The 26,400-nt window shown below is 40.9% G+C and overlaps 1 protein-coding gene across 1 annotated transcript in view; it reads left to right on the top strand.

Annotated features, from left to right (window-relative positions):
* The window catches only part of LOC132390721 (SH2 domain-containing protein 1A-like), an 87,260-nt gene that overhangs the window by 22,654 nt on the left and 38,206 nt on the right, over positions 1-26,400 (top strand). Inside the window, exon 3 of the mRNA XM_059963275.1 lies at positions 25,156-25,297. Within this exon, the coding sequence (XP_059819258.1) occupies positions 25,156-25,297 (142 nt within the window). The remainder of the gene's footprint in view (positions 1-25,155; positions 25,298-26,400) is intronic.

The raw sequence follows: 26,400 nt of genomic DNA, 5'->3' as shown, positions 1-26,400 counted from the left end.
TCAGGTCTCAGTGATATACAGAAGGTAACATTAGGAGCACCAGATACAGTAGATGACCCCAATAGACTCACAGGTGAAGTGTCACCTCACCAAGAAGGACTGTTTGGGGCCCTGAATGGTAGTGAGAGAGGAGGAGTAGGGGCAGGTGTAGCACTTGTTCTGCTTGCAAAGATAAGTACCAAGAGGGAGGTCAATGGGAAGTGATGAATGGACAAGGGAGTCGTGTAGGGAGTGATTCCTGTGGAAATCAGAAATCAGGGATAGAATTCCTCTTGCCCTAACTTACTAGCCCATGAGCGTCCACATCCAACACATCATTCTCTGCAACTTCTGCATCCTTTACCAGGATCCTACCGCCAAATGCATTTTTGTCACCATCCACTCCCCCACCCCCCCACCCACAGCTCTTGGCTCCCGTTGTCTATTCATTCTTCCCCGCTAATCTCTGTCTTGGCACATATTCCTGTAAACAACAGAAATATTATACTTGTGCATTTACCTCAGCCTTACCTCCACTCAGTGCACCAAACAGTCCTTCTAGATGAAGCAACACTTCACCTGCGAAGCTTTTGGGCTCATCTATTGTATCCAGTGCATGCAAAGTGGCCTTCTCTACATTGATGAGATCCCACATAAATTGGGGTCAAAATCTATTGAGCACCTCAGCTCCATCTGCCAATAGCAGAACTTCTGGGTAGCCAACCGTTGTAATTCCTATCCCCATTACTGTTCTGACATGTAAGTCAATGGCCTCCTCCTTTGCTATGATGAGGCCACTCTCAGAGTGAAGGAAAAACACCTCATAGTACCACTTATAACACCTCTGGTCACCAAATTATAGGAAAGGTGTCAACAAAATAGAGAGAGTACGGAGAAGATTGTTACCTGGGTTTCAGCACCTAAGTTACAGGGAAAGATTGAACAAGTTAGGTCTTTATTCTTTGGAGCATAGAAGGTTGAGGGGGGACTTGATGGAGGTATTTAAAATTATGAGGGGGTTAGATAGAGTTAACGTGGATAGGCTTTTTCCGTTGAGAGTAGGGGAGATTCAAACAAGAGGACATGAGTTGAGAGTTAGGGGGCAAAAGTTTAAGGATAACGTGAGAGGGAATTTCTTTACTCAGAGAGTGGTAGCTGTGTGAACGAGCTTCCAGTAGAAGTGGTAGAGGCAGGTTCCGTATTGTCATTTAAAGTAAAATTGGGTAGGTATATGGACAGGAAAGGAATGGAGGGTTATGGGCTGAGTGCAGGTCTGTGGGACTAGGTGAGTGTAAGCGTTTGGCATGGACTGGAAAGGCCGAGATGGCTTGTTTCCATGCTGTAATTGTTATATGGTTATATAGTCCATCAGTGTAGCTTCAAACTGATGGCATGAACATCAATTTCGCCTTCCAGTAATTTTTTTCCCTTCCCCATTCTATTCCTCACTTTTTACTTTTACGTCTTTTCCTCCCCTCCCACTGGTGCCCCTCCTTCTTCCCTTTCTCCCATGGTGCACTCTCCTCTCTTATCAGGTTCTGTCTTCTCCAGCCCTTTACATTTCCCACCCACCTGGCTGTGCTTACCACATTCCAGCTTCCTCCTTTTCATTCTGGTGTCCTCCCCCTGCCTTTGTTGCCCGAAACATCGACTATTTATTAATTTCATTGACGCTGCCTGACCTACTGAGTTCCTCCAGCATTTTGTGTGTGCTGTTCTGGATTTCCAAAATATGCAGAATCTCTTGTGTATATTCATAATTTAGGAATGGAAAACAAAGGCTTGGTCAAAGACATAAGTTTTAGAGAGGTGCTTAAAGGAGGAGAGAGCTTAATCATTGCGCTGATCACCCTGGTCGCACCGTGATTATCTAATTGTTATCTTATGATTGCTTATACAACGCCAGAAGGTTTGAGTTCTGCTACAATCTTTCTGGTGAAGTCCTTCACAATGGCACAGTACAGTAACAGTACGATTCCCACCGCTGTCTGAAAGGAGTTTGTACGTTCTTGTGTGACTGTGTAGGTTTCTTCTGGCTGCTCCAGTTTCCTCCCACATTCCAATGACAGATAGTTTAGGCAAATTGTGGGCATGCAACATTGGTGCCAGAGGTACTGTATGGCAACAGTTGTGGGCTGCCCCCAGCGCATCTCAGACTATGTTGGTCATTGATACAAAACTGCACATTTCACTGTATGTTCTGTTGTTTTAATGTCTATGCGAAAAATAAAGACAATTTTTCCCTTTAAGAACTTACCTCCTCACTTCTTTGTGTGGGAGGTTTTAGGATTTGGATCAAGAAGCAATGAGAGATTAGCTTGGTTAGTTTAGGCTTACCTGTCAGGTGTTTTAGATGGTGCCTTTCTCCATCTTCTCCTTAGGCTGTCCATCAGACAAGAAAATGAATTTCCTCCTCTCTCTGGTTTTGTTGGTTCTGAGATGGCTTTTGAGGCTAATCTGGGAATCATATTGGCAGATAGACAGGTAGTGCATGACATTGCAATGGGTGGGCAGTTTCTTAGGTGTTGTGAATATCACATGCTCTTGATCTTTTCAATAATTTCAAGTTCCCTGGTCCTGATCATTTTATTTTCACTATGGATGTCCAGTCCATAGTCCATAGTCCCTATGCACCTCCACCCCCTACCAGGAAGACCTCAAAGATTTCCATTTCTTTCTGGACACCTGGCCCATCCAGCTCCTCTCAGTCTCGCTGTACTGGTCCTCACTTTCAATAATTTCTCCTTTGTCTCATCCCACTTCGTCCAAACAAAAGGCGTAGCCATGGGCATTCACACAGATCCCAGTTATGCTTGCTTTTTTGTTGGTTAAGCGGAACAGTTTATGTTCCAAACCTACACTGATATCACTTCCCAACTTTTCCTGTGCTACATCAATGACTGCATTGGCAGTAGAGGAAGCCGTGGACTGATATGTTGGAATATGAATGGAAGTAGAATCATTCAGAGTTCCTTGTGTTTTTCTCGGGCAACTCGATCTTTGTAATGCGGTTTCCTGGTGCTTTCTGTTTAAACTTGTTAAGTTTATAAACTTGAGGATTCTGTGTGACTTGCATTATTTAAGTGGATGCTCAATTAGCACTAATTGTGGGCTCCTAATTCCTGCACCCATGTAGAACTCGTTGACTTCATCAACTTTGCCTCTAACTTCCACCCTGCCCTCAAATTTACCTGGTCCATTTCCAACACCTCCCACCCCTTTTTTGATCACTCTCTCTCAATCTCTGGAGACAGCTTATCTACTGATACCTTTTATAGATCCATTGATTCTCACACTTACATGGACTATACGTCTTTGCTTGTAAAAATGCCATTCCCTTCTCTCCATTCCTCCATCTATGCCACATCTGCTCTCAGGATGAGGCTTTTCATTCCAGACTAAAGAGATGTTCTCCTTTTTCAAAGAAAGGTGCTTTCCTTCCTCCACCTAAACTGCATCTCTTCCATTTCACAGACATCTGCCCTCACCCCATCTTCCTGCCTCCCCAACAGGGATAGGGTTTCTCGTCCTCATCTACCACCACAGCAGCCACTACGTCCAGCATATAATTCTCTGTAATTTCCGCCATCTCCGATAGGATCCCACCACCAAGCACATCTTTCCCTCCCCCTCCCCACATCTTCTGCTTTCCGCAGGGATCACTCTCTATGCGATTCCTTGTCCATTAACCCTTCCCCACTGATCTCCCTCCTGGCATTTATCCTTGGAAGCCAAACAAGTTCTACGCCTGCCCCTATACCTCCTCTCTCACTACCATTCACAGCCCCAAACAGTCCTTCTAGGTGAGGTGACACTTCACCTGTGTGTCTGCTGGAGTTACCTACTGTATCTGGTACTCCTGGTGTGGCCCCCTGTACATCAGTGAGACCCGATGTAGATTGGGGAATCACTTTACTAAGCACCTACGCTCTGTCTGCCAGAAAAAGTGGTTGCTCCTGGTAGCTCCCCATTTCAATTCTACTTCCCATTTATATTCCAACATACCAGTCCGTGGCTTCGTCTACTGCCATGTTGAGGCCACAGGTTGGAAGAACAACACATATTCCATCTAGGTAGCTTCCAGCCTGATAGCATAAACATCGATTTCTTGAACTTCCTGTAATGTCCTCCCCCCAACCATTTCCCATTCTCATTTCCCTCTTTCACCTTATCTCTTTACCTGCCCATCACCTCCCTCTGGTGTTCCTCCCCCTTCCCATTCTTACATGACCTTCTGTCCTCTCCTATTCAGTTCCCTGTTCTTCAGCCCTTTATCTCTTTCACGTATTGACTTCCCAGCTCTTTATCTCACCCCTCCCCTCCTCCCAGTTTCACCTCTCACCTTCCTCCTTGTACTTCTTCCTCCCAACCTCCTTACACTGACTTCTCATCTTTTTTCTGCAGTCCTGATGAAGGGTCTTGGCCCGAAACGTTAACTGTTTACTCTTTTAGATATGGCCTGCCATTTAAGTTAGATATGGCCCTTGTGGCTAAAGGGATCAGGGGGTATGGAGAGAAAGTAGGTACAGGGTTCTGAGTTGGATGATCAGCCATGATCATACTGAATGGCGGTGCAGGCTCGAAGGGCCGAAAGGCCTACTCCTGCACCTATTTTCTATGTTTCTATGTTTTCCATAGATGCTGCCTGGCCTGCTGAGTTCCTCCAGCAATTCATGTGTATTGCTTGGACTTCCAGCATCAGCAGATTTTCTCTTGGTTGTGATGTTTATGCAGGTCGTCTTTGTATGGCTGACAATAGACCCCAGGAGTAATGAGCTCTTTGGGCCTACCCTAACCCTATTTCAGGTTTTTAGAGCACCCGAATTGGTTAATTGTCATTTAATGAGTCGTTAATCATTTAGAGTCCCTTGTGTTTTTCTTGAGCAACTTGTTCTTTGTAATGTGGTTTCCTGGTGCTTTCTGTTTAAACTTGTTAAGTTTATAAGCTCAAGGATTCTGTGTGACTTGCATTATTTAAGTGGATGCTTGATTAGTGCTAATTGCGGGCTCCTAATTTGGTGAATGTTACTTCTCGCAGTGTGACGCAGCTGAGCCTCCAATATTCTTTTGGAATTATTATTAATAAACTCTCATCACCAATTCTACATCAGAATCTGTCCTTCCTCTTCTCTTGGTTCCGATATTGCCAGAGCACATCATGACACCAGGTTCAGAGTACCATCCTGTGAACCTGGAATCATCAACGTACTGTCCATTGAGAACATATATCCAGAAAATTGCCAGAAAAAGGCCAGCAATATCATCAAGGATCCCATCCACCTTGCTCGTGGACTGTTTGTCTTACTCCCATCAGGGAGCAACGCCAGGACCACCAGACTCAAAAACAATTACTTTCTCCAAGCAGTAAGGCTGATCGATATCTCCACCCAGTAACCTACACCACCACATTCCCCATCACTTCTACTTTATCATTTTCTGTCAGAGTCACCTTACATGCAGATGCTTCTATACCTAGCTTCACCTTATGTACATACAATCAATCTATGTCTATAAGCTATCTTATGTATTTTATACTTATTGTTGTTTTTATTAATGTGTTCTCTATCTTAATGTGCTTTATTGTGGTGCATCAGACCGGAGTAACAATTATTTCATTTTCCTTTACACTTGTGTTCTGGAAATGACATTAAACAATCCTGAATCTTGAATCTTGAATGTTCCTTTTCCTGTTTAACTGGAATAAAGAGATATCTAGAAGTCAATAGGGATATTTCAAGATGCTTTCCCCACACCCTGGACAGCTGACTGTTAATCCCTGCCTATTTATACAATCAAATCCCTTTTGACAACATCTTCTTCCCCACTGGTATTAGGTTCTTGAACTGACCTGAAAAACCCTAACAGTATCTCAGACTACAGTATATTAATTTTTTTCTCTCTCTCTCAACTTGCACTAATGTCATCACACCTACTTTATTTAGTCAAGAAAATTATTTATAATTTTATGTTAAGTTTATGTTAACTTATGCTTGTCATGTTTGTAATATACTGTGCTGCTTTAGCAAAAAGCTAATTTTCATGGCATTAATACCCTGTAAATATATACCTGTGATAATAAACTTGAACTTGTCTGGTCTTGTTCAAATGTTCATTTGAAAAGCTCTTAGTCGGAATTGCCAACTCTTTAAATCTTTTCAAAGAAAAACTAAATAAAGATCAAATATAACTCACAGTGACCTCTTTTATTCAACTCTGTTCAACACAGGGACACATTACATTTACACTCTTATCTAATTTTGGAAATAAATATAAATAAAAATTACCATGACTACATTCAATTGAATTAGTACAATGATTGACTACCTCAATGTAATATTTAATCACTGGTTCGCAGTAATTTAGTGTAAGGGATTAAATAGATAATTACTGCGGATTATATGTGCAGAAAACCTGGTGCACAGTAACCTCATAAAGTCACAATGATTCATATCATAAATCACTAAACATCAGAAATGTAAGCTCTCAGTGCACAGCCATCGCTTCTGGTGGGAAACTGATAAAATCACTCATTCGTTTCTTGTTCGGATTTGCATTTTTGCTTTTTTTGTTTTGAAAAATGTCTTCAAATGTTTTAGTAATAACTTTGTATTTTATAGATGGAGGATGCACCTCAATTATACATATTGTTTCAATTTATATCTGCACAGACCTAACTACTTCTCAGTGCATGCACCTTCTAATAAGCAAAAACAATCCTATTAAAGCTAAAGGGCTTTTAAAATATTAGACAAAGGCTTTGCTTACATGGCGAAGAGAAGTGAACAAAACTGCTAATGTTTTATGCATTATTCTATTAATGTCTTAATTACAATGATGCACATTTTTTTAAATGTTGCTCCCTGGCAAGCTTACTAGATTGCTCATGCTAAATCCTTTGAATAAAAGATCATTTGAAAGGAAGTCTCCTCCCTTTCCAGTAAGAACCCAAACAAACAGCAAAGACAGAGACAATTCAAGTAATAATTGTAGAAGTGGCTGTATGTAATGGGATTACATATTAAAAAGGACATCATTGTTCTGTGGTGTGGAGACTAAACTTGCTCATGGAAGCTATTAAATTAAAGGAAAATAGTGAAAAGACTTGGGTATTTCTACAGATGTGTCATGGAGAACATTCTAACTAGCTGGTTCGCCGACTGGTATGCTGCACAGAATCAAAATAAACTGCAGAGTTATATACTTAGTCAGCTTCATCATGACCACTGCCCTCTGTAATATCCAGGACATCTTCAAGGAGCGATGTCTCAAAAAGGCAGCATCCTTCATTTAGGACCCCCATCACCCAGGTCATATAACTATTGGACCATAAGATATTGTAGCAAAATTAGACCATTTGGCCCATCGATTTTGCTTCACCATTCTATCATGGCTGATCCAACTCAAGTGCATACCTGATGTAAAACAGATATGTTTTGTTCTCATTGCCACCACCAGGAAGGAGGTACAGAAGCCGGAAGTCACACACTCTATGATTCGGGAACAGCTTCTTCCCCTCTGTCATCTGATTTCTGAATGGACATTGAACCCGTGAACACAACCTCACTACTTTTTTATTTCTGTTTTTGCAAATCTTATTTAATTTAACTATTAAATATACATATATACTTACTGTATTTCACAGTTTTTTTCTCTATTATACTCATTGTACTGCTGCTGCAAAGTCAACAAATGATATATGCCAGTGATTCTGATTCTGAGATGTGAAGACCACCAAACACCATAACCTTGAAACACTGTTTTCCTTCTTGTTTTCCTGTTTATTCTGTTTTCCTTTTTATTACCTTGATGTACTTATGTATGGAATGCTCTGTCCGAATGGCAGGCAAACAGAAACTTTCACTGTATTTCACCACATGAGCCAAAGATAAACAAATGCTGGTAACAGTACCAATTCTTGAGAAATTTGGAGTTTTCCTTGATTACACCAGTGGGCCCAGGAATTACTTGTGCACCGTTTACTCCTCAGAAGATTTGAAGAATGCAGTAGAGCTCAAAGCAGAATGTAGGCTGAGAATGTCTGTAGAAGAACAGATGACCTTTTCCTGACTTTTGTTTCATCATTGTAGCTCAATTATATTCAACCATTTCTGAGATGTGTTTTATCCTGCTATATTTTTGATGATATTTCAATTACATGGTGTTCTTTGTTTTATTCCAGCCAATTTAAAATTCTTATTTAATTTGGGCAAGGTCAGATTTATTTCCCCTTTCTAATTATCATGAGATGTGAACACTAAATGTGGAGAAACATAAAAAGAAATTAGAATCGTCAAAGTTTATGGAACTTTTGTATGAAGTTTACAGAATGAAACCATTAAGCTCACCTAATGCAAACTGATTAAAAATAGACATTTTTCACCCCACTTCCCTGGATTTGGTTCATACTCCAGCAAGTTATCGAGTTTCAAGGACACTTTCAGTTACTTTCTGAATGTTGGAAGAGTTTCTGTGTCTATCATCCTTTTTGGCTGTGAGTTCCTGATTCTCGTGCCTCCACAGACGCTGCCTGACTTGCTGAATTCCTCCAGAATTTTACATGTGTTGCACCTGATTTCTAGCATCTGCAGTATATCTTGTGTTTATGACTTTTTTCCCCTCAATTTTTCACTAGTTCTTCAAATAATGTAGGTAAGTAACCATTGCAGGTGTCACATAATTTTATACATCTTATTTAAAAATACCTTCAGTTTCCTTTGTTCCAAAGATAATAACCCTGTCTAAGTCAGCCTTTCTCTTCAACTGTCATCCTTGAATCCTCCTATCAGCCTCGATAATACTATTATAGGGAGTGGGAAGTTCAATATGTATTTATTAGGAAGAGCATGCATTCCAATCAAGATTATTAATTAAACAATTCGGTGGAAGAAAGTGGGTCGAAGAGACTTTGTGGCTGCACTATTATTGATTGTTGTGGCTTGGGTCCCCTTTTACAGTCTCCCTGCATGTCCCTCAGACTGGCCCAAATCAGTGTTGTTGATGTCTTCCAGACCTTTCATGGTTGATATGATAGTTGCACTATAGTGCTCAACTGGAGAATCTAGAATGTGAGCCCATAAGAAACTTGGATAGTGATTTATGTCCACATTGAGGTGGCAAAAATAATTGATTTTGATGGTTTTTCTGTATGGTTACACTTGACCTTCATGGTGGCAGGTGATGCTGTAGAGCACGGCTTTCCAACCAATTTTGCCATGGATTCTTACCATTAATTCAGGGATCTGTGGACCCCTGGTTGGGAACTCCTGCCATGGAGGGAACTAGTATAGTGCATTCTACATATTTTCTATGTTGTTATGATGTGGATAGAATGCTGTTTGAATTAATAGACAAGTATTCAGAGTGATGAACAATTGACTCAAATCCCATCACAATACCAAGGAATTTAAATTTAAGTACTTGGATTAATCTGGAGACTCAAGTTCATATCAGTAGTAATGACAAAGAAACAACCGATTTGCTTTTTAAGATAAATAACTGGTTCACTGATATCTTTCAGGGAAGGAAATTTGGCATCCTGTCTATTTGCACAGGATACCCAGTATTTGAGTATATCTGGATACAGAGTGGTGTTCATGACTCCGAAAAACACCTTTCAGATTTCTTTGTTTGTTCGTTTTCTGGATTTGGGCATCCCTGAGAAAGTCATCATTTAATGCCTATCTCTGATTGCCCCCACTCCCATTTGGATAAACAGGGCAGCACTGTGAGGATGATGCTTTTTGATTTCTCAAGTGCCTTCAATTCCATGCAGCCCTCATTGTTGTGGGAAGGCTCTGTTCAATGCAGGTTTGCACTTACATTGTGTCCTAGATAACGGACTACCTGACTGGCAGACCACAGTTTGTGAGGCTTCAGAGCTATGTGTCAGATACGGCTATAAGCAGCACTGGGATCCCACAAGGGACTGTATTGGCTCGCTTCCTGTTTCCATAAGACCATAAGACAAAGGAGCAGAAGTCAGCCATTCAGTCCATCGAGTCGGCTCCGCCATTTCATCATGAGCTGATCCAATCTCCCCTTTAGTCCCATTCCCCCGCCTTCTCACCATAACTTTTGATGCCCTGACTACTCAGATACCTATCAATCTTTGGCTTAAATATACCCAATGACTTGGCCTCCACTGCCACCCGTGGCAACAAATTCCATAGATTCACCACACTCTGGCTAAAATTTATTTTTCGCATCTCTGTTCTGAATGGACGTCCTGCAATCCTCAAGTCATGTCCTCTTGTACTAGACTCCCCCACCATGGGAAACAACCTTGCCACATCCACTCTGTCCATGCCTTTCAACATTCAAAATGTTTCTGTGAGGTCCCCCCTCATTCTTCTAAACTCCAAGGTTTCCTCTGTATATTTCAGACTTTAGATACAACACTGAGTCATGTCATCTGCAGAAATTCTCTGATGACTCAGCAATAATTGGGTGTATAAAGGGAGGATGGGAGGATGAATACAGAGCTCTGTTGGAGCACTTTGTCAAATAGTGCAAGCTGAATCATCTGCAGCTTAACATCAGTAAGACAAGGGAGATGGTGAGGGACTTTAGGAAGACCAAGTCTGCACTGCTTCCTGTTACTATTGACAGTGAGGACGTGAATGTGGTGAGGACCTACAATACCTGGGGGTGCATCTGGATGAAGACTTGAGTGGAGCACCAACACGGGGCTATGTATAAGAAGGGCCAGAGTCACATCTACTTCCTGAGAAGATTGAGTTCCTTTGGAGTATGCAGGCCTTTCCTTCACATTTTCTACTAGTCTGTTGTCACTAGTACAATCTTCGATGTGGTGGTGTACTGGGGCAATGGCATCAACAGGCCCAATAAACTGACTAGAAAGGCTGTCTCTATTATAGGAGTCAAACTGGACAACTGGAGTCTGTGGTAGAACAGAAGACCCTCCAGAGAATTCTGGCAATTCTGGACAATGGTTCTTACCCTCTGCATGCCACCTAGGCTGAACAGAGGAGCACTTTTAGTACAAGACAACTGTGCTGCTCCAAAGAGGGCTTCTATGAGGTAATTCTTACCCTTGGCCATTAGCTGGTGAAGTGATGACCCTCTCCTGTTGGACTGTTAAATCCCTGTTTAAACACCGTTTAGCTCTGTTTATCACACTCTGCTATCATGGACATCCTGTGCAGTACTACCATCACTTCCTACCTGGATGGTATGAATGTGCACCACAACTGTATAATACTACATTAATCCTTGTACTGCCATCTTATCAGTGTGAACTTGGAAATCTTGTACATTTATTTTTAAGGTAACTTTTTTTAAAATTTTTACTTACTGCTCTTCTCATATTTATATATCTGTGCACTTGTAATGCTACTGTAAAGGTGTGATTTCCTTTGGGATCAATAAAGTATCTATCTGTCTACCTATCTATCTTTCTAAAGTGGGTTGTGAGCTATTTCCTTCTTCTAATGCAAGATCTGCATGGAAAACAATAACTCTGCCTCCACGGCTGCTGCCTAAGTCACAAAGCTCCGCCAGCAGTTTGGTTTTTGCACTTCCTTTATCTTTTGCAGTCTGACAGAGTGGAACACCACAGTTCTAGGAATGAGACCAATTAATAAGAACATCAGATCAGAAGAAATAGGAGCAGGAGTAGGCCTTCTGGCCTATTGAGCCTGCTCCGCCATTCGATAAGATCCTGGCTGATTTGGCCATGGACTCATCTCCACCTACCTGCCTTTTCCCCATAACCTTTAATTCCCCAACTATGCAAAAATCTATCCAACTTTGTCTTAAATATATTTACTGAGGTAGCTTCCACTCCAATGATGAATCCACAGTGGCATGGTGTGCAACTTGGAAGGGGACCAACAGATAAAACATCGAACAGTACAGCACAGTACAGGCCCTTGGCCCAAGACGTTGTGCCGACCTTTTGAACTATTCCATGATCAATCTAACCCTTCCCTCCCACACAGTCCATAGCCCTCCATTTTTCTTTCATTCATATGCCCATCTGAAAGGCTCTTAAATGCATCAGCCTCTACTGCCACCCCAGCAATAGATGTTTAGACATTTATACTCTCTATAAAAAAAACTCTGATATCTCCCCTATTTTTCCCCAATCACTTTAAAATAATGTCCTTTGCCATTAGTCATTGCCACCCTGAGAACAAGGTGCTGATTGTCCACCTCTCATAATCTTATACACATCTGTCAAGTTGCCTTTCATGCTCCTTTGCTTCAAAAAACCCTAGCTCACTCGACCTTTCCTCAGAAGACATGCTCTTTGATCTAGGCAACATCCACTCAAATTTCCTCTGTACTCTATGTCTAGTAGGGGTTCCAAACCTGGGGTCCATGGACCCCTAGCTTAATGGTACGGGGTCATGGCATAATAAAGGTTGGGAACCCCTGCTCTAAAGCTTCCACGTCTGCTCTGTAGTGAGGTAACCAGAGCTGAACATAATACTCCAAGTGTAGTCTGACCAGAGTTTTGTAGAGCAGCAACATTACCTCATGGCTCTTGAATTAAATTCCCCAACTACTGTAGGCCAACACACCGCATGGCTTCTTAACCACCCTACAACACACATAAAATACTGGCCAGACAAAATCTATGGAAATAGTCAATGATTTGGGCCAATACTCTTCATCAGGACTGGAAGAGAGATGAGAAGTCAGAGCAAGAAATTGGGGGGCATTGGAGGAAGATGTACAAGGTGCCAGGTGAAACCAGGAGAGGAGGAGGGATGAAGTAAAGAGCTGGGATTCTGATTGTTGGAAGAGGTAAAGGGCTAGAGGGGGGGGGGAATCTGATAGGAGAGAGTAGAAGACCATGGAATAATAGGAAGGGTGAAGTGCGCTGGAGGGAGGTGATGGGCAGGTAAGGAAATAAGGTGAGAGAGGGAAATGGGAATGGGGGAAAAGGGGGGGGGGCAATTACCTGAAGTATGAGAAATCAATGTTCATGCCATCAGGTTAGAGGCTACCCGGACAGAATATAAGGTGTTACTCCTCCAACCTGAGTGTAGCCTCATCACATCCGTAGAAGAGTCCATGGACTGACATGTCGGAATGGGAATGGGAAGTGGAATTGAAATGGATGGCTACTGGGAGATCCCCCTTTTTCTGGCAGATGGAGCATAATGGCATCTTGAAAATATTCTGGTGCCTGTCTGCCTTGTGTTGCAGATGGTGGAGAGGCTTTGGGCTGAAAGTCAGTGAGCCACTTGCGACAGCCCAAGCTGCTGCTGAAAGCAAAGGATTTACCTGCTGACCACCAGGCAAAGGGCCCAGCAAGCAAATCAGTTGAGGGACCTCAATTGAAGAAGAGAGTCTTCGCTAATCTTGATCTTTGCCTTACCTGCGATTCTGAGTCTGAGTCTGGCTGGAGGCCAAAGACAGCCTGTCCTGGGGTTGGTGGACTATGTATGTACGTGGGTAGGTGGGTGGGAGGGAGGACAGGGCTTGATTTGCTATAGTTATTCTGTTGTTTGTTGTATTCTGTGCTGTTATGCCAAGCATTGTAGGAATGTTATGTTGGCGCCTGAATGTGTAGCAACTCTTGCCCACAGCACATCTTGGTTGTTAATGCAAACGATGCGTTTCAGTGTATGCTTTGATGTATACGTGATAAACAATTTTAAATCTTGAACCTTGATCTCTTTGACTGACGCCTCTGTTGATGGATCAATGAGCACATTCTATCTGCTTGGAGCAGTGCCTGCCCTTTGTAAGTGAAGTTTTGAAAGAGGATAGTGATAGTTGTTACCTTGTCAGCCTCTGGCCAATAAAAATACACTTGGTTAGACCTGAAGCGACAGTACTGGAGCTGACCCTGAAGAAAGCTGCGCAGACAGATCTATGAGTGGGTGCCCTCCTTTCTGATGCTCGTTTCTCTAAAGCAGGTCATCTGTCAACTGTGAGATCATCAGCTGGGAAGAAAATATTGCACAGAGAGAACAGAGACCATAGAAGAGCACCGCACGGGAACAGGCACTTCAGCCACAATGTCTGTGTTGAAGATGATGCCAAAGTAACATAACTCCCTTCTGCCTGATCCCTCCACCCCTACATGTTCATGTCTCTATCAGCCTCTTAAACATCACGGCAAATGATAAACAGTAAAACACAATTTCTAATCAGAATCAGGTTTATTATCCCTGACATATGTTGTGAAATTTGTTGTTTTGTGGCAGCAGTACAGTACAAGGCACAGAAATTATTTAAAGCCACAAAATAAATAATTAGATAGATAGAGCAAATGAGGAATACTGAGGCAGTGTTTATAAACTCATAAACTGTTCAGAAATCAGATGGTGGAGGGGTGGAAGCTGTTCCTAAAACTTTGAGTGTGAGTCTTCAGGCTCCTGTACCTCCTCTCTGACAGTAGTGTTGAAAAAATAACGAGAAATGAGAATTAAGAAAAATAACTAAAGGCTCAATAAATTGCAATATGTACAGAAGTTTAATAGCATAAGTAAACCTTATACATACTAAAAAAAAATGTAAAACATTTAACTGGAATCACAGTGTACATGTACAAAACACGAGGAAATCTGCAGATGCTAGAAATTCAAACAACACACACAAAGAACACAGCAGGCCAGGCAGCATCTATAGGGAGAAGCGTTAATGTTAACATTGACTTCTCTAACTTCCGTTAATGCTCCTCCTCCCCTTCTTACCCCATCCCTGACATATTTAGTTGTTTGCCTGTTCTCCATCTCCCTCTGGTTCTCCCCCTACTCCTTTCTTTCTCCTGAGGCCTCCCGTCCCATGATCCTTTCCCTTCTCCAGCTCTGTATCACTTTCGCCAATCACCTTTTCAGCTCTTAGCTTCATCCCACCCCCTCCGGTCTTCTCCTATCATTTTGCATTTCCCCCTCCCCCCACTACTTTCAAATCTCTTACTATCTTTCCTTTCGGTTAGTCCTGACGAAGGGTTTCGACCCGAAACGTTGACAGCGCTTCCCCCTATAGATGCTGCCTGGCCTGCTGTGTTCCACCAGCATTTTGTGTGTACATGTACAAAATCCGTTTTATTAGGCCAGAAAGTTTGCTTTGATGTAATTAGAACTAGCTAAACTACTAAAAACATATTCAGACCTCATGCAAAAAAATGTTTAGAGAGATTATAAGCTGTTAGCTAAAAGGGAGAACTTGTACCATTTACACCCCTGTTTTCACATCGCAGCAGTGTAAAGTACAAGCAGTTTCAAAGTCCTGGAGTGAATATCTCACACAGCATCTCATGGTCCTAGAAGACATTCTACGCAATCAGGAAAGCTCACCAACACCTCGACTTTCTGAGGAGGCTGAAGAGAGCTGGACTTTGCACATCTATACTCACACCATTCTACCAATGCACTGTAGAGAGCATCCTAACAAGCTGCACCACTGCATGATATGGAAACTGCACTGCGGTGAACAGGGAGGGTCTACAACGGGTAGTCAGAACTGCCCAACACATCATTGGCATCAGTCTACCCACTGTCAAAGACATATATAGAGAAAGATGCCAGGAAAGGGCCAGAAACATCATGAAGGATGCCAGCCACATTGCTCAAGGAATGTTTGTCCCACTCACACCAGGGTGGGGCTATATAACAACTGTGCCAGGACTAACAGACTCAAAAACAGTTACTTCCCAAGCAGTAAGGGTAATCAACACCTCCACCCTCTAACCCACCCCACCACCACTACTTTATCATTTCTTGTCAGTCACCTTACGTACTGACATTCCTGTGCCTAGTGTCACTTTATGGAGATACAATCAATCTGTGTATATTAGCAACCTTATATTTATTGTGTTTTTATTATTGTTGTGTTCTTTATCTTGTGTTGTTTTTGTCCTGGATCGTATCCAGAGCAACAATTATTTCATTCTCATGTGCAGGAAATGTCATTAAATAATCTTGAATCTTGAAAAAGCTTGCAGATACTGGAAATTGAAACCACAAACATAAACAGCTGGAAAACTCAACCCGTCAGACAGCATCCATGGAAAGACAAACACAGTGAACATTCTTGGTTGAAGATCCTTTGTCAGAAGGATCTTTAAAATTTCCAGTGGGACAAGTTCTTAAGTTTGTATCAATCAAATTGATTCTATTGGAGTTGTTCAGACAACTTGTAGGATTTTGTGTTCAGCTAGAGAGGTATAACAAAATTCCAGCTGTTGTGGATCCATTATCGGTTTCTGCATTCATGACACAGAATCAGGTTCATTGTTTTGAACACTGTCAGATAAATGCCATGATTGTTAACATATTGCACAACAGGCTGTTTGCGGTAATATCTCCACTTGGTTGTGCAGAGTATGCAGATCTCATGAAATCCTACTACGACTGCAAAAAGTTTGCATCAGCTGAGTAGCTGAAAAGTACACCCTCCTCAATGTGGCAAGAGGTTTTTACAATGTGATTTGGCTGCTGTGTTTTCTACACTGAAACTTGTTTCCAAAGAACTTTGAGTTACATAAAGTATGTGCTTACTTAAAGCTGGGCCATGTAGAAATTTATTTTTGTAGCATGTGGTTAGGCTCTGGAATTCTAGAGGATTGTGGCTAGATCATTAGAAGTTCAAGACAGAAGTAGGCTGTTTTTGAAAGATCAAAGGATTAATTGGAACCGGCATAGATGAGATGAGATTTAGGAAAGATCTGTTGTGATCCCATTGAGTGGCTAAATGGCTACACCCTTTCTAATTTGTTGTGTCTATTTGCCATAAAGCACATCTTCAGCCACTGTGATGTTGTAAAGGGCACAATAGAAATGCAAGTCTATATTTTTTTTAATATTTGGAAGTTGGATTTTAATGCCTTTGAAAGCTTCAAAACAGACTTTAAACCATTTTTTACAAAACCCAGCAGTGGTTATTGTTGGATTCCACCAGCAATCTCTTCCAGCTTCTTTTCAAGAGCTGTTGAGTTGGCAAAGGTCTAGTGGTCTTGCCTTTGGGAGCATGGGGTGGCATTAGAGCATCTGAATATCAATGAAGAGGAGGGAAGGAGAGGGGGAGTCATTATTCTACCACATAGAGTACATATTCTAAACATCTGTTTCAGAGAATCGAGCATCTTTGACCCAGATGACTAAGCCATCACTCTTTGATGCACATAAAAACCAGACTGCACCTGTTTTACATCAGATATGCACTTGCAATATTACATAGATGACAGCATTTATTACCGTGCAGATACTTCCTCAAATCATAACACAAGTTTATACCACTGGTGTGACATGTGAGTAATGGTTTACTTGCAAAGATTTATTACGATCATGGATTACTTCTGTGCACGGTCCTCTCTGAGCTGCGTGAGTGCACGGCCATGCAGTAACTGAAATGCTCCTGTGCACAGCCTTTGTTGCTGCACAGCTGGAATTTTCTTTTGTACAATGTTAATAAAATTTTGAAATCTATGTTAATTGAAATCTATGTTATATAATTGTGAAATACACTAATTAATTATGTGTTAATGAATAAAATCTGTAAATATTATAAATAATAAACATATCACAACCTTGTTGTTACAATTCAGTCCTGTTACAAAAATTCTGTTTCATGAATTTAATTGAATGCAAATCCAGAAATGGACTGCAAATGGAACATTTGGATGATCTCATGAAGATCAAGACGTATCTTTCATCTGGATGCAAAATTAATCTGGCTGGCATTTATAGACAATAGGTTTGTAATAAAGACAGATGAGAAAAAGTTTATGAAACTTCAAAGCAACACTCACAAAATGGTGGAGGAACTCAGCAGGCCAGGCAGCGTCTATGGAAAAAAGTAAACAGTCAATGTTTCGGGCTGAGGTCTTTCATCAGGACTCGGCCTGAAACGTCGACTGTTTAATCTTTTCCGTGGATGCTTCCTGGCCTGATGAGTTCCTCCAGCATCTTGTGTGTGTTGCTTTGGAATTTCAGCATCTGCAGAGTTTTTCTTGTTTGAAACATGAAAGGATTTCTTTGTTATACTGTATTTCATTATACCCTTCGGTTAATACATAAAATCCAAAGTTATGTGATTTTTCAGTTTTCATTCTAAGTATTCATAGTATACATATTGCAAAAAAAACCATTTAAAGTACCGCACAGTTTTCAGGCCATGTAAAAATTTCCGGCACAAAGCAATGGTTGTAAAAAGAATCAGAAGGATTGTTGCTTCTGTGCACAAGCTGCAGTTCCACTCCTGTGCCCCAGTCGTAACGTTGTCCCCATACCCCATCAGATATCTTTCTCTAAGCCTTCCAGCCATTTGAGGTCAGGAAACCTAGGTGCTGAGACATTTTGTTTTCCCCATGTCTGTACTCAATGGATTTGTATTCCTTTTTTGATGGTTGTATTTACTTTTAGGGCATGCAATGCAAGTGATTTATGCCTTGTACAAAGCAGTACTTGAGCTGGGCATCTGCTTCATGCATCAGCTTAAAAAATGAATTCCCCCAGCAGTAATACATTTCTATCATCGTAAGGAACTCTCTCCATCTCTTCACTGTAGTTTCTAGTATGTAACTGTTTTAAACTAATTGGCAGAAGAACCAAAGGCAGTACAGTAGGTCTACATGGAGTGATGTGGAAAGGATGTTTCCTGTAGCGGTGGAGCCTAGAACCAGAAGAATTCTAACCTCAGAATAGGAAAATGGCTCTGCTCTGTTGGGTGGCTGTGGTGGCATGTATGTGAGCACATTGGGAGACCTTGGCTATGAAAGACTGGACCACAGTGAACATAAACTGTGAATTTGAAGTTAATAGATCATTTTAAATTACCCCATTGCATGAGAATAAAAGAAGGGATGATGGGCATATAACTAGAAATAGATTATTATAAGACCATAAGACGCAGAAGCAGAATTAGGCCATTTGGCCCAGAAGGTCTGCTCCGTCATTCCATCATGGCTGTTTTATCATCCCTCTCAACCCCATTCTCCTGTCTTCTCCCCGTAACTTTTGATGCCCTGACTAATCAAAAACCTATAGAACTTTGTTTTAAATATAAACAATAACATGGTCATACACGGCAATGAATTCCACAGATTTACTATCGTATGGCTAATGAGATTCCTGCTGATTTTTGTTCTGAAGATTACGGGGAAATGAGTGGAGCTGTGGGATTGATGGGATTGCTGTGCTAGCCATTGATGGTCTGAATGTCCTGCGAAAGTGTAACATTTGAAATATGATTGAGCCTGTTCAAAATTAAATATTACTGAAGACTTCTAAACAGTTTTAAATCATCTTTAAAACCTCAAACCTGAAAGATACTGAAAAACATTACAAAATCTCGATAGCAATCGAAGTCTCTTGCAACTATTCCTCTCAACTGAATTGATGGGAAAACGCTTTCTGTGAAAAACAAAGGTGTTTCAAAATGGAGCAAACTGATAGGACTATATTTTGCATTCTATACAAGGATGGATTTCCAGGCAAAGATATTTATTGGCTCCTTCTCACGAACACTGTCAGAGTTTATTCACTGTAGCACAAGTGTTTTGTGAACATGAAGCCATGAGGGATTTACTTCATTCAAGACCACAAATGCCAATTATTTTTTATTTTAGCTTTATTGCCTTGGCTCTTTTTGTAAGACTGTCTTGGCTTGTTTCACAGTGTAGCCTTGAATTTAAGTCAAGAGAAACTAACCTTAAACATCTTGTGGTTTCAGCAAACAGTTACACAGAGTCAGCTAAATGGTGGCCTGATGAATCTAAGACAGAAGCAACCCAGGAGTGAATTGATTTTAATTGCTTCAGTGTGCCTATATTTAGTACAAAACAGTGAGCTACCTACAAGTAGAAAGGAAATGAAAGCTTTAATCGACTGATTAAACCAGATTCTAAGTTTTGATAGTTTATGTAACTAGGCAAATAATGGAGACTTGGACTATTGATTGAGAGTCATGAGTGTTAATCCCAAGGAGGAAATTTAAATTCAGTTAATTTACTAAAGTAGAGCTTAAAAGAAAAGCTAGTCTTAGTGTAGTGACAATTATAGTAAAATTTCACCTGGTTCATTAGCACCAGAAGATCAAATACCTTTCTCTAGTCTGACCTGTTCATCATACCTACAACAGTGTGGTCGGCTCTTTGTTCTGGTGCAAACATATAGATGTCACGGCCTCTAGCACCTCTATTTTCTGAGGAGGATAAGGAAATTTGGCATGTATTCCAATGACCCTCACCAATTTTCACTGATGCACCATAGAAAACATCCTGCCTGGATCCATCATTGTTTGGTATGGCAGATGCTCTACCCAAGACCAGAAGAGACTGCAAGGAGTTGTGGAGACAGATCTGCACATCATGGCTATCCCTCCATAAACTCTGTCATTGCCTTGGAAGAAGAGCCTATATGATCAAAGATCCCTTCTACCCTGGTCATGCTCTCCCTTTTCCCTCTTCCTATGGGAAGAAGGTACAGAAGTTTGAAAGCATATATCACCAGGCTCAAGCACAGCTGCTATCCTGCTGTTACAAGACTATTGAATGAACCCTTTGTATCATAAGGTGAACTCTTTACCTGGCAATCTGCCTCATAATGGCTTTGCATCTTATTGCCCGCCTGCACTGCACTTCCTCAGTTACTGTAACACTATACTCTGCTTTCTGCTATTGCTTTTCCCTTTTACTATTTATTGATGTGAAGAAATGATCTGTATGGATGGCATCCAAAGCAAAGCTTTTCACAAGACAATAATAAACAAATTGCCAATTATCTGCCTCAAAATCTGCCAAAAACAGTGACAAATATAAAACTTTGAACAAAGAAATCAAGTGAAAATGTAGGGAAGTAAAAGAACTATAAATATACCCTCTTATCAACTGCACATATCCATGAACAGCTAATGTACTTAATTCCAGCTACTTCAATTTCAATGTCAGGAAAATATAATGAGACAAGGGTTTTTGATCAACACCAGGAGTGGTCTTCCTCATCAAGGATGAGAAAAAAAACAGCTGGTCCAATCTGTTAGCCCACACTAGTCACACTGATCTGTCTTTGAGTCTCCGTCTAGCATTTTGTTGGCTCAGAAAAGAAGGTTGATGGAACCAGAAGGAAGTGGTTGTTATTGATCTTGTGAAACATGAATCCCTGCTGCCATTTGAATTGCTTGCTCAAGTTACGTGTCAAGGACGTAATCTGATAGGATGGGGTGTCAGTCAAATGATTGGGTGAAATTCACAAGAGTGCTGAGTGATTGGACAAGTTGACAGTCATAAAGCATGATAACATAAATATGCTAAGGAAACTGCAGTGATTGATTTGAGTTACAGCTGTTACTGCAGCAAACCTAATCTCTCATATCCATTCTTATAACAAGCAGTGGTGCAATGGCTGAATTACTGGAATAGTAGCAAACACTTTAGAACCATGAATCCAGATCCCACTGTGGTGGCTACCACCGTGTTTGGCACTTCTTTCCCCATCTGTTGAAGAGTCTGTAGTTCTCATATCAGCCTTAACAGTGACTCAGAAACTCACAGAAGAAGTAGTTCTCTTTATTTCCAATGAACTGTCTAAGAAGAAGAAGATGAAGAAGAAGAAGTGATAATAGTAATTAAAAATATATATGTTTTTAAAAAAAGTATTGAAAGGCCTAGACTGAGTGGACGTGGAAAGTTGTTTCCAATAGCGGATGAGAATAGGACTAGAGGACACAACCTCAGAATAGAAGGATGCACTTTTAGAACAGAGGCGAGGAGGAATTTTTTGAGCCAAAGGATGATGAATCTGTGGAATTCATTGCCACAGATGGTAGTGAAGGTCAAGTCACTGGATATATTTAAGGTGGAGATTGATATGTTCTGGATTAGTAAGGGTGTCAAATTTCATGGGAAAAAGGCAGGAGAATAGGGTTGAGAGGGAAAATAGCTAAGCCCTGATGGAATAGTGGAGCAGGCTCAATGGGTTCAATGACCTAATTCTGCTCTTATGTCCTCATAAAATGAAAACTAAACAAAACTGTTTACAATCATGATAATCTTTGAAACTATTGGATTGTTTTGAAAGAATCATCTCCTTCACTAAAGTAAAAAAAAATTGCTAGTGTACATAGAATACATAGAACATAGAAAAGTGCCCTTTGGTCTCACTATCAATATGATCCTGGCTGATCATATGCTTCTGTACACTACACCCACATCTCCATATCTCCTAATCTCATGTTATATTATAAACACACTTCCTTTTTTCAATCAACTTACCATATATAATATATGTATTAGGAATTTGCTGTGGTGTGTTGGCCCAACGTGCATCAAAAGACAGCATTCACCAATTATAAAGAGTAAAAAACTATATAAAATCAAGTTAAGACATTAAATCATGAATATGAAATATAATGTGCATAAATACATAAATGCCACCGTATATTTATAATGCATTATGAAGGTGCAGTGCAGTGATGGTGGTCATAGATAAAGTTGGGTGGGGGAGTTGCTAGCTACAGTTACTGATCAGATTGACTGCCTGAGGGGAAAAACTTTTAAGATGGCATGAAATTTTTTGTTTTAATAGCCCTATAATGCTTTACAGGGATTGTTGTACAGGAACATCCCAGATCTTGTTGTTAACTTCCCTTTTTTAAAATACTTTTTATAAGACATTTAGATGAATTAATGTGAGACTAAAATTGTAGTTTAATTAGTTGTACTTTTTGACAAAGTCTACTATTTTACATAGTCCGGTATGTAGTGTTTCATCCCCATTTGCTGGCGGAAAGGGGTGTAGCAATTACATGATGGTTTATCTCCTTTCTTATTTTTCATTGGCTAAGTGTTAGCACATTACTCATGTGATGTAATTGTGTAACCATTGATAGGTTTATTATGATCTAAAGAATTTCTCTTATTTTGATTATAAAGGTGATGGATTTTTCAGAGTCTCCATCTTCTCTTTTTGCTGTTTCCAAATTTGCTTTTCATTGACTCTCTACTTTGCTTCTCAGGTCTTCACTTAGTTTGCTTAGTATTTGTCTGTTTGTTTGAACTTCAAAATAAACAATCATTAAGAATGAAGACTCCTCACCATTCTTGACCCTTGGAAGAACCCTAAGGATCAGAAAATAACAGAGATACAACAGTATTCAGATAGTAATCTCCCTTTCTTAACTTGAAATGGTTCTGAATTGAATTTTTATTTTGGGGTACATCATGGTTACAGACCAACTTACACCTGTGTTACCAATTAACCTACTAATCTGTACATCTTTGGAATGTGGGAGGAAACTGGAGCACCTGGAGGAAACCCACATGGTCACTGGGAGAATCCTTACAGACAGCAGCAGAACTGAACCTTGGATGTTGATGCTGTAAAGACACCCCAGGAAAGAAGACACATTCCTGAAGATGATTTTCTTGCTTGGAAATATTGCATGTTGCAGCTTCATTTTCAGATACACTGATTAACACTGGGAGTTTTGAACAAAGCAATAAACATTTCTGTAACATTGATGAAGGGTCTTGACTCAAATGTTGAATGTCTATTGATACTACCTGACCTGCTGAAAAGTTCTTCCAGCATTTTGTTTGTTGCTCCAGAGTTCTAGTGTCTGCATTCTCTTGTATCTCAAATATCTAAATAACTTCTTTAACATAGAAGCATGTGCTAAAGCACTCCTCGAGTTTCCATATAGTGCAAAAGTCTTAGGCACATACCTAGTCTTATATACCTAGGGTGCCCAAGACATTTCACAGTACTGTACTTGTCAACGTGGAGCAGAGAGTGAGCTTGTAAATTTGGCAGGAGCAAAGGATATTGGCAAGGGTGATGGTGGAGCGCTGCAGGAGAGGTGTGTAGGACAGGTGGCAGAGAATTGCCAGGGGTGGGGGATGACGTGGGTGCAGATAATCCCAGCCTCAAGATTCCAGGCAAAGTCATTTGATTCCAAACAATTAGTTTGTCGTTCGTTACAGAATATCTCTCTGATGCTTCCTACTCCCTGCCCTCTCCCTTTCCCCTTTCCCAAACATAATTGCTCTCTCCCTGCCCCCTTCCCACTCTCTGTTGACAATAGAAATCCATATCAGAATCAGGCTGCAAAATGGAGGAAAATGTAATCCATTATGTATTCTGTATGGTGTCATTCCTTCAATAAAAAATGTATTTAAAAAAAGTATCAGGCTTATTATCATTCACATATGTCATGAAATTTGCTTTTTTTTTGCGGCAGCAGTACAGTGCAATATATAGAATTACTACAGTACTGAGCAAAAGTGTTTTGCACCCTAACTATATATATTTGCCCAAGATTTTTGCACAGCACTGCATGTTGAATAACATCTGGCCAAACCAGAGGTGAGGGGTTTAGTTTTGGTGTCCTGAAGCTGAGTGCAAAGGGCATCATGGTGGAACATGCTGATAGAGGCCCTCAGTGTCCTGGGTTCAATCCTGATGTTGGGAGCTGTCTGTGTGGAGTGTAGACTCTTGTGATACATTTTCATAGGATAAAGAACATAAAATATTACAGCATAGCACAGGTCCTTTGCCACACAATGTTGTGGTGACCTTTTAACTTATTCTAAGATCAATCTAAACATTCCCTCCATTCTTCAATCATCCATGTGCCTATCTAAGAACCTTTTTAATGTCTCTAATGTAACTGTCTCTACGACCACACTTGGCAGTGCTTTCTGTGGGCTCACCACTCTCTGTGTATAAAACTTATCTCTGACATCTCCCTGTACTTCTCTCCAGTCACCTTAAAGTTATACCTCGTGGTATTAACCATTTCCGCCCTGGGAAAAAGTCACTGGCTACCCACTCAATCTATCTCTGTGCGCTCCAGTTTCTCTCCAGATCTGAAGATTGTGAGGGTGCTGGCTACTGTAAATTGCACTTAGTGTGTGGGACAGAGGCAGAATCTGGGGGAGTTGGTGCAGATCAGAAGAGAATAAAAATAGCACTGATGTACTGTAAATGACTGCTTAATGGTCAGTTTGGACTCTGTGGGCTGAAGGGCCCTTGTGGGACTGATTCATAAAGGTAGGTTTTAATTTACATCAGAAAGGAAAAAAGTATGTGGGTCTGGGATTGAGGGGGGAATCAACTAAGTGACAGGGGAGGGGTTGGCAATGTTGATTGATTCAGGCTTAGTGTGGTTACCAGCTAGAACGATGAACTCTGTCTCAAGCTGAACGATCAGATGTAAGAATCTAACTTCTTTTCATTTTGTTCTTTCCTGCAACAGACATTGAAAGGCATTCCTCCTCGTTATTTCAGTAGCATAGAAAATCTCCTTGTAACGTACAAGAAACCAGGCCAAGGACTGGTTATACCTCTGTTACATCCAGTGGAACACAAAGCGCAAAAAATCCAAGACCAGAACGAAGGTGAGATCTTGTGTGATTCTAAGATAACATGAACCTGTTCATATATTAGTGAGCAGGTAAATAAGAGCATCACTGGAAAGCTCATATTTATGATTTTTAACCATTTTCCATGAAGGAGATCAATTACTAAATTGTCTATTTAAGATAAATCTTCCTTAAAATGAGTTTGAGCACCATAATAAGTAGAGGTAGAAGGCTTAATTTCAATGGAACAGTGAGAATGGGTAGAGTAAATTTGTCAACATTTCTGCCTGCTAACACTGTGATCCCATTGCCAGTCACATCCCCCTTTCCCAACCTTTTCTTCTTTCCACAGGGACCACTCTCTCCTTGACTCTGGTTCACTCACTAGTCCCCATCCATCACACTTCGTTCCTTGGCTCCTCTCCCTGCAACCATAAGATGTGTAACACCTGTCCCTACACTTCCTCTCTCACTACCATCCAGGGACCTAAATAGCCCTTTCAGCTGATTTGGAGATTCAAGTGCAGAGTCATTGAATGGTTCATTGTAAATAATTATAATTTTGAATAAAGTATATTTTACTAAATAAAAAATAGTGCACCTCGTCTAATCTTGTCTATTGCATCTGGCACTCTCATTGTGGCCCTCTTTAGAGCGGTGATACCAGGTACAGAATACTTTGCCGAGCACTCGTGCACCATCAACCATGGACATCTGGAGTTCCTGTTTACATGCTGCTTTAATTCCCCTTCACATTCCCACCCCGGCCTATCTATCCTCAGCCTTGAGGTCAAACACAAACTGAAGGAGTTCATATTCTGCCTTCGTGGTCTACAACTGGAATTGGGGTCACCACAGTGGCGTGGTGGTTAGTGCAATGCTACTACTGCTCGGAGTGTTGGAGTTCGGAGTTCAATTCTGGCTGCGTCTATAAGGAGTTTGCATGTCCTCTCCATGACCGCGTGAGTTTCCTCTGGGTGCTCCAGTTTCCTCCCACAGTCCAATGACCTACCGGTTAGTAGGTCAATTGGTCATTATAAATTGTCCTGTGATTGGGCTAGTGTTAAATAGGTGGGCTGCTGGATGGGACACCTTGTTGGGATAGAAGGAGCTATTCTATGTGGTATATCTTAATGAAA

Source organism: Hypanus sabinus, chromosome 3, assembly GCF_030144855.1.
Source record: "Hypanus sabinus isolate sHypSab1 chromosome 3, sHypSab1.hap1, whole genome shotgun sequence".
In the NCBI taxonomy this organism is placed as follows: domain Eukaryota; kingdom Metazoa; phylum Chordata; class Chondrichthyes; order Myliobatiformes; family Dasyatidae; genus Hypanus; species Hypanus sabinus.
This window is presented reverse-complemented; position numbering and strand designations above follow the sequence as displayed.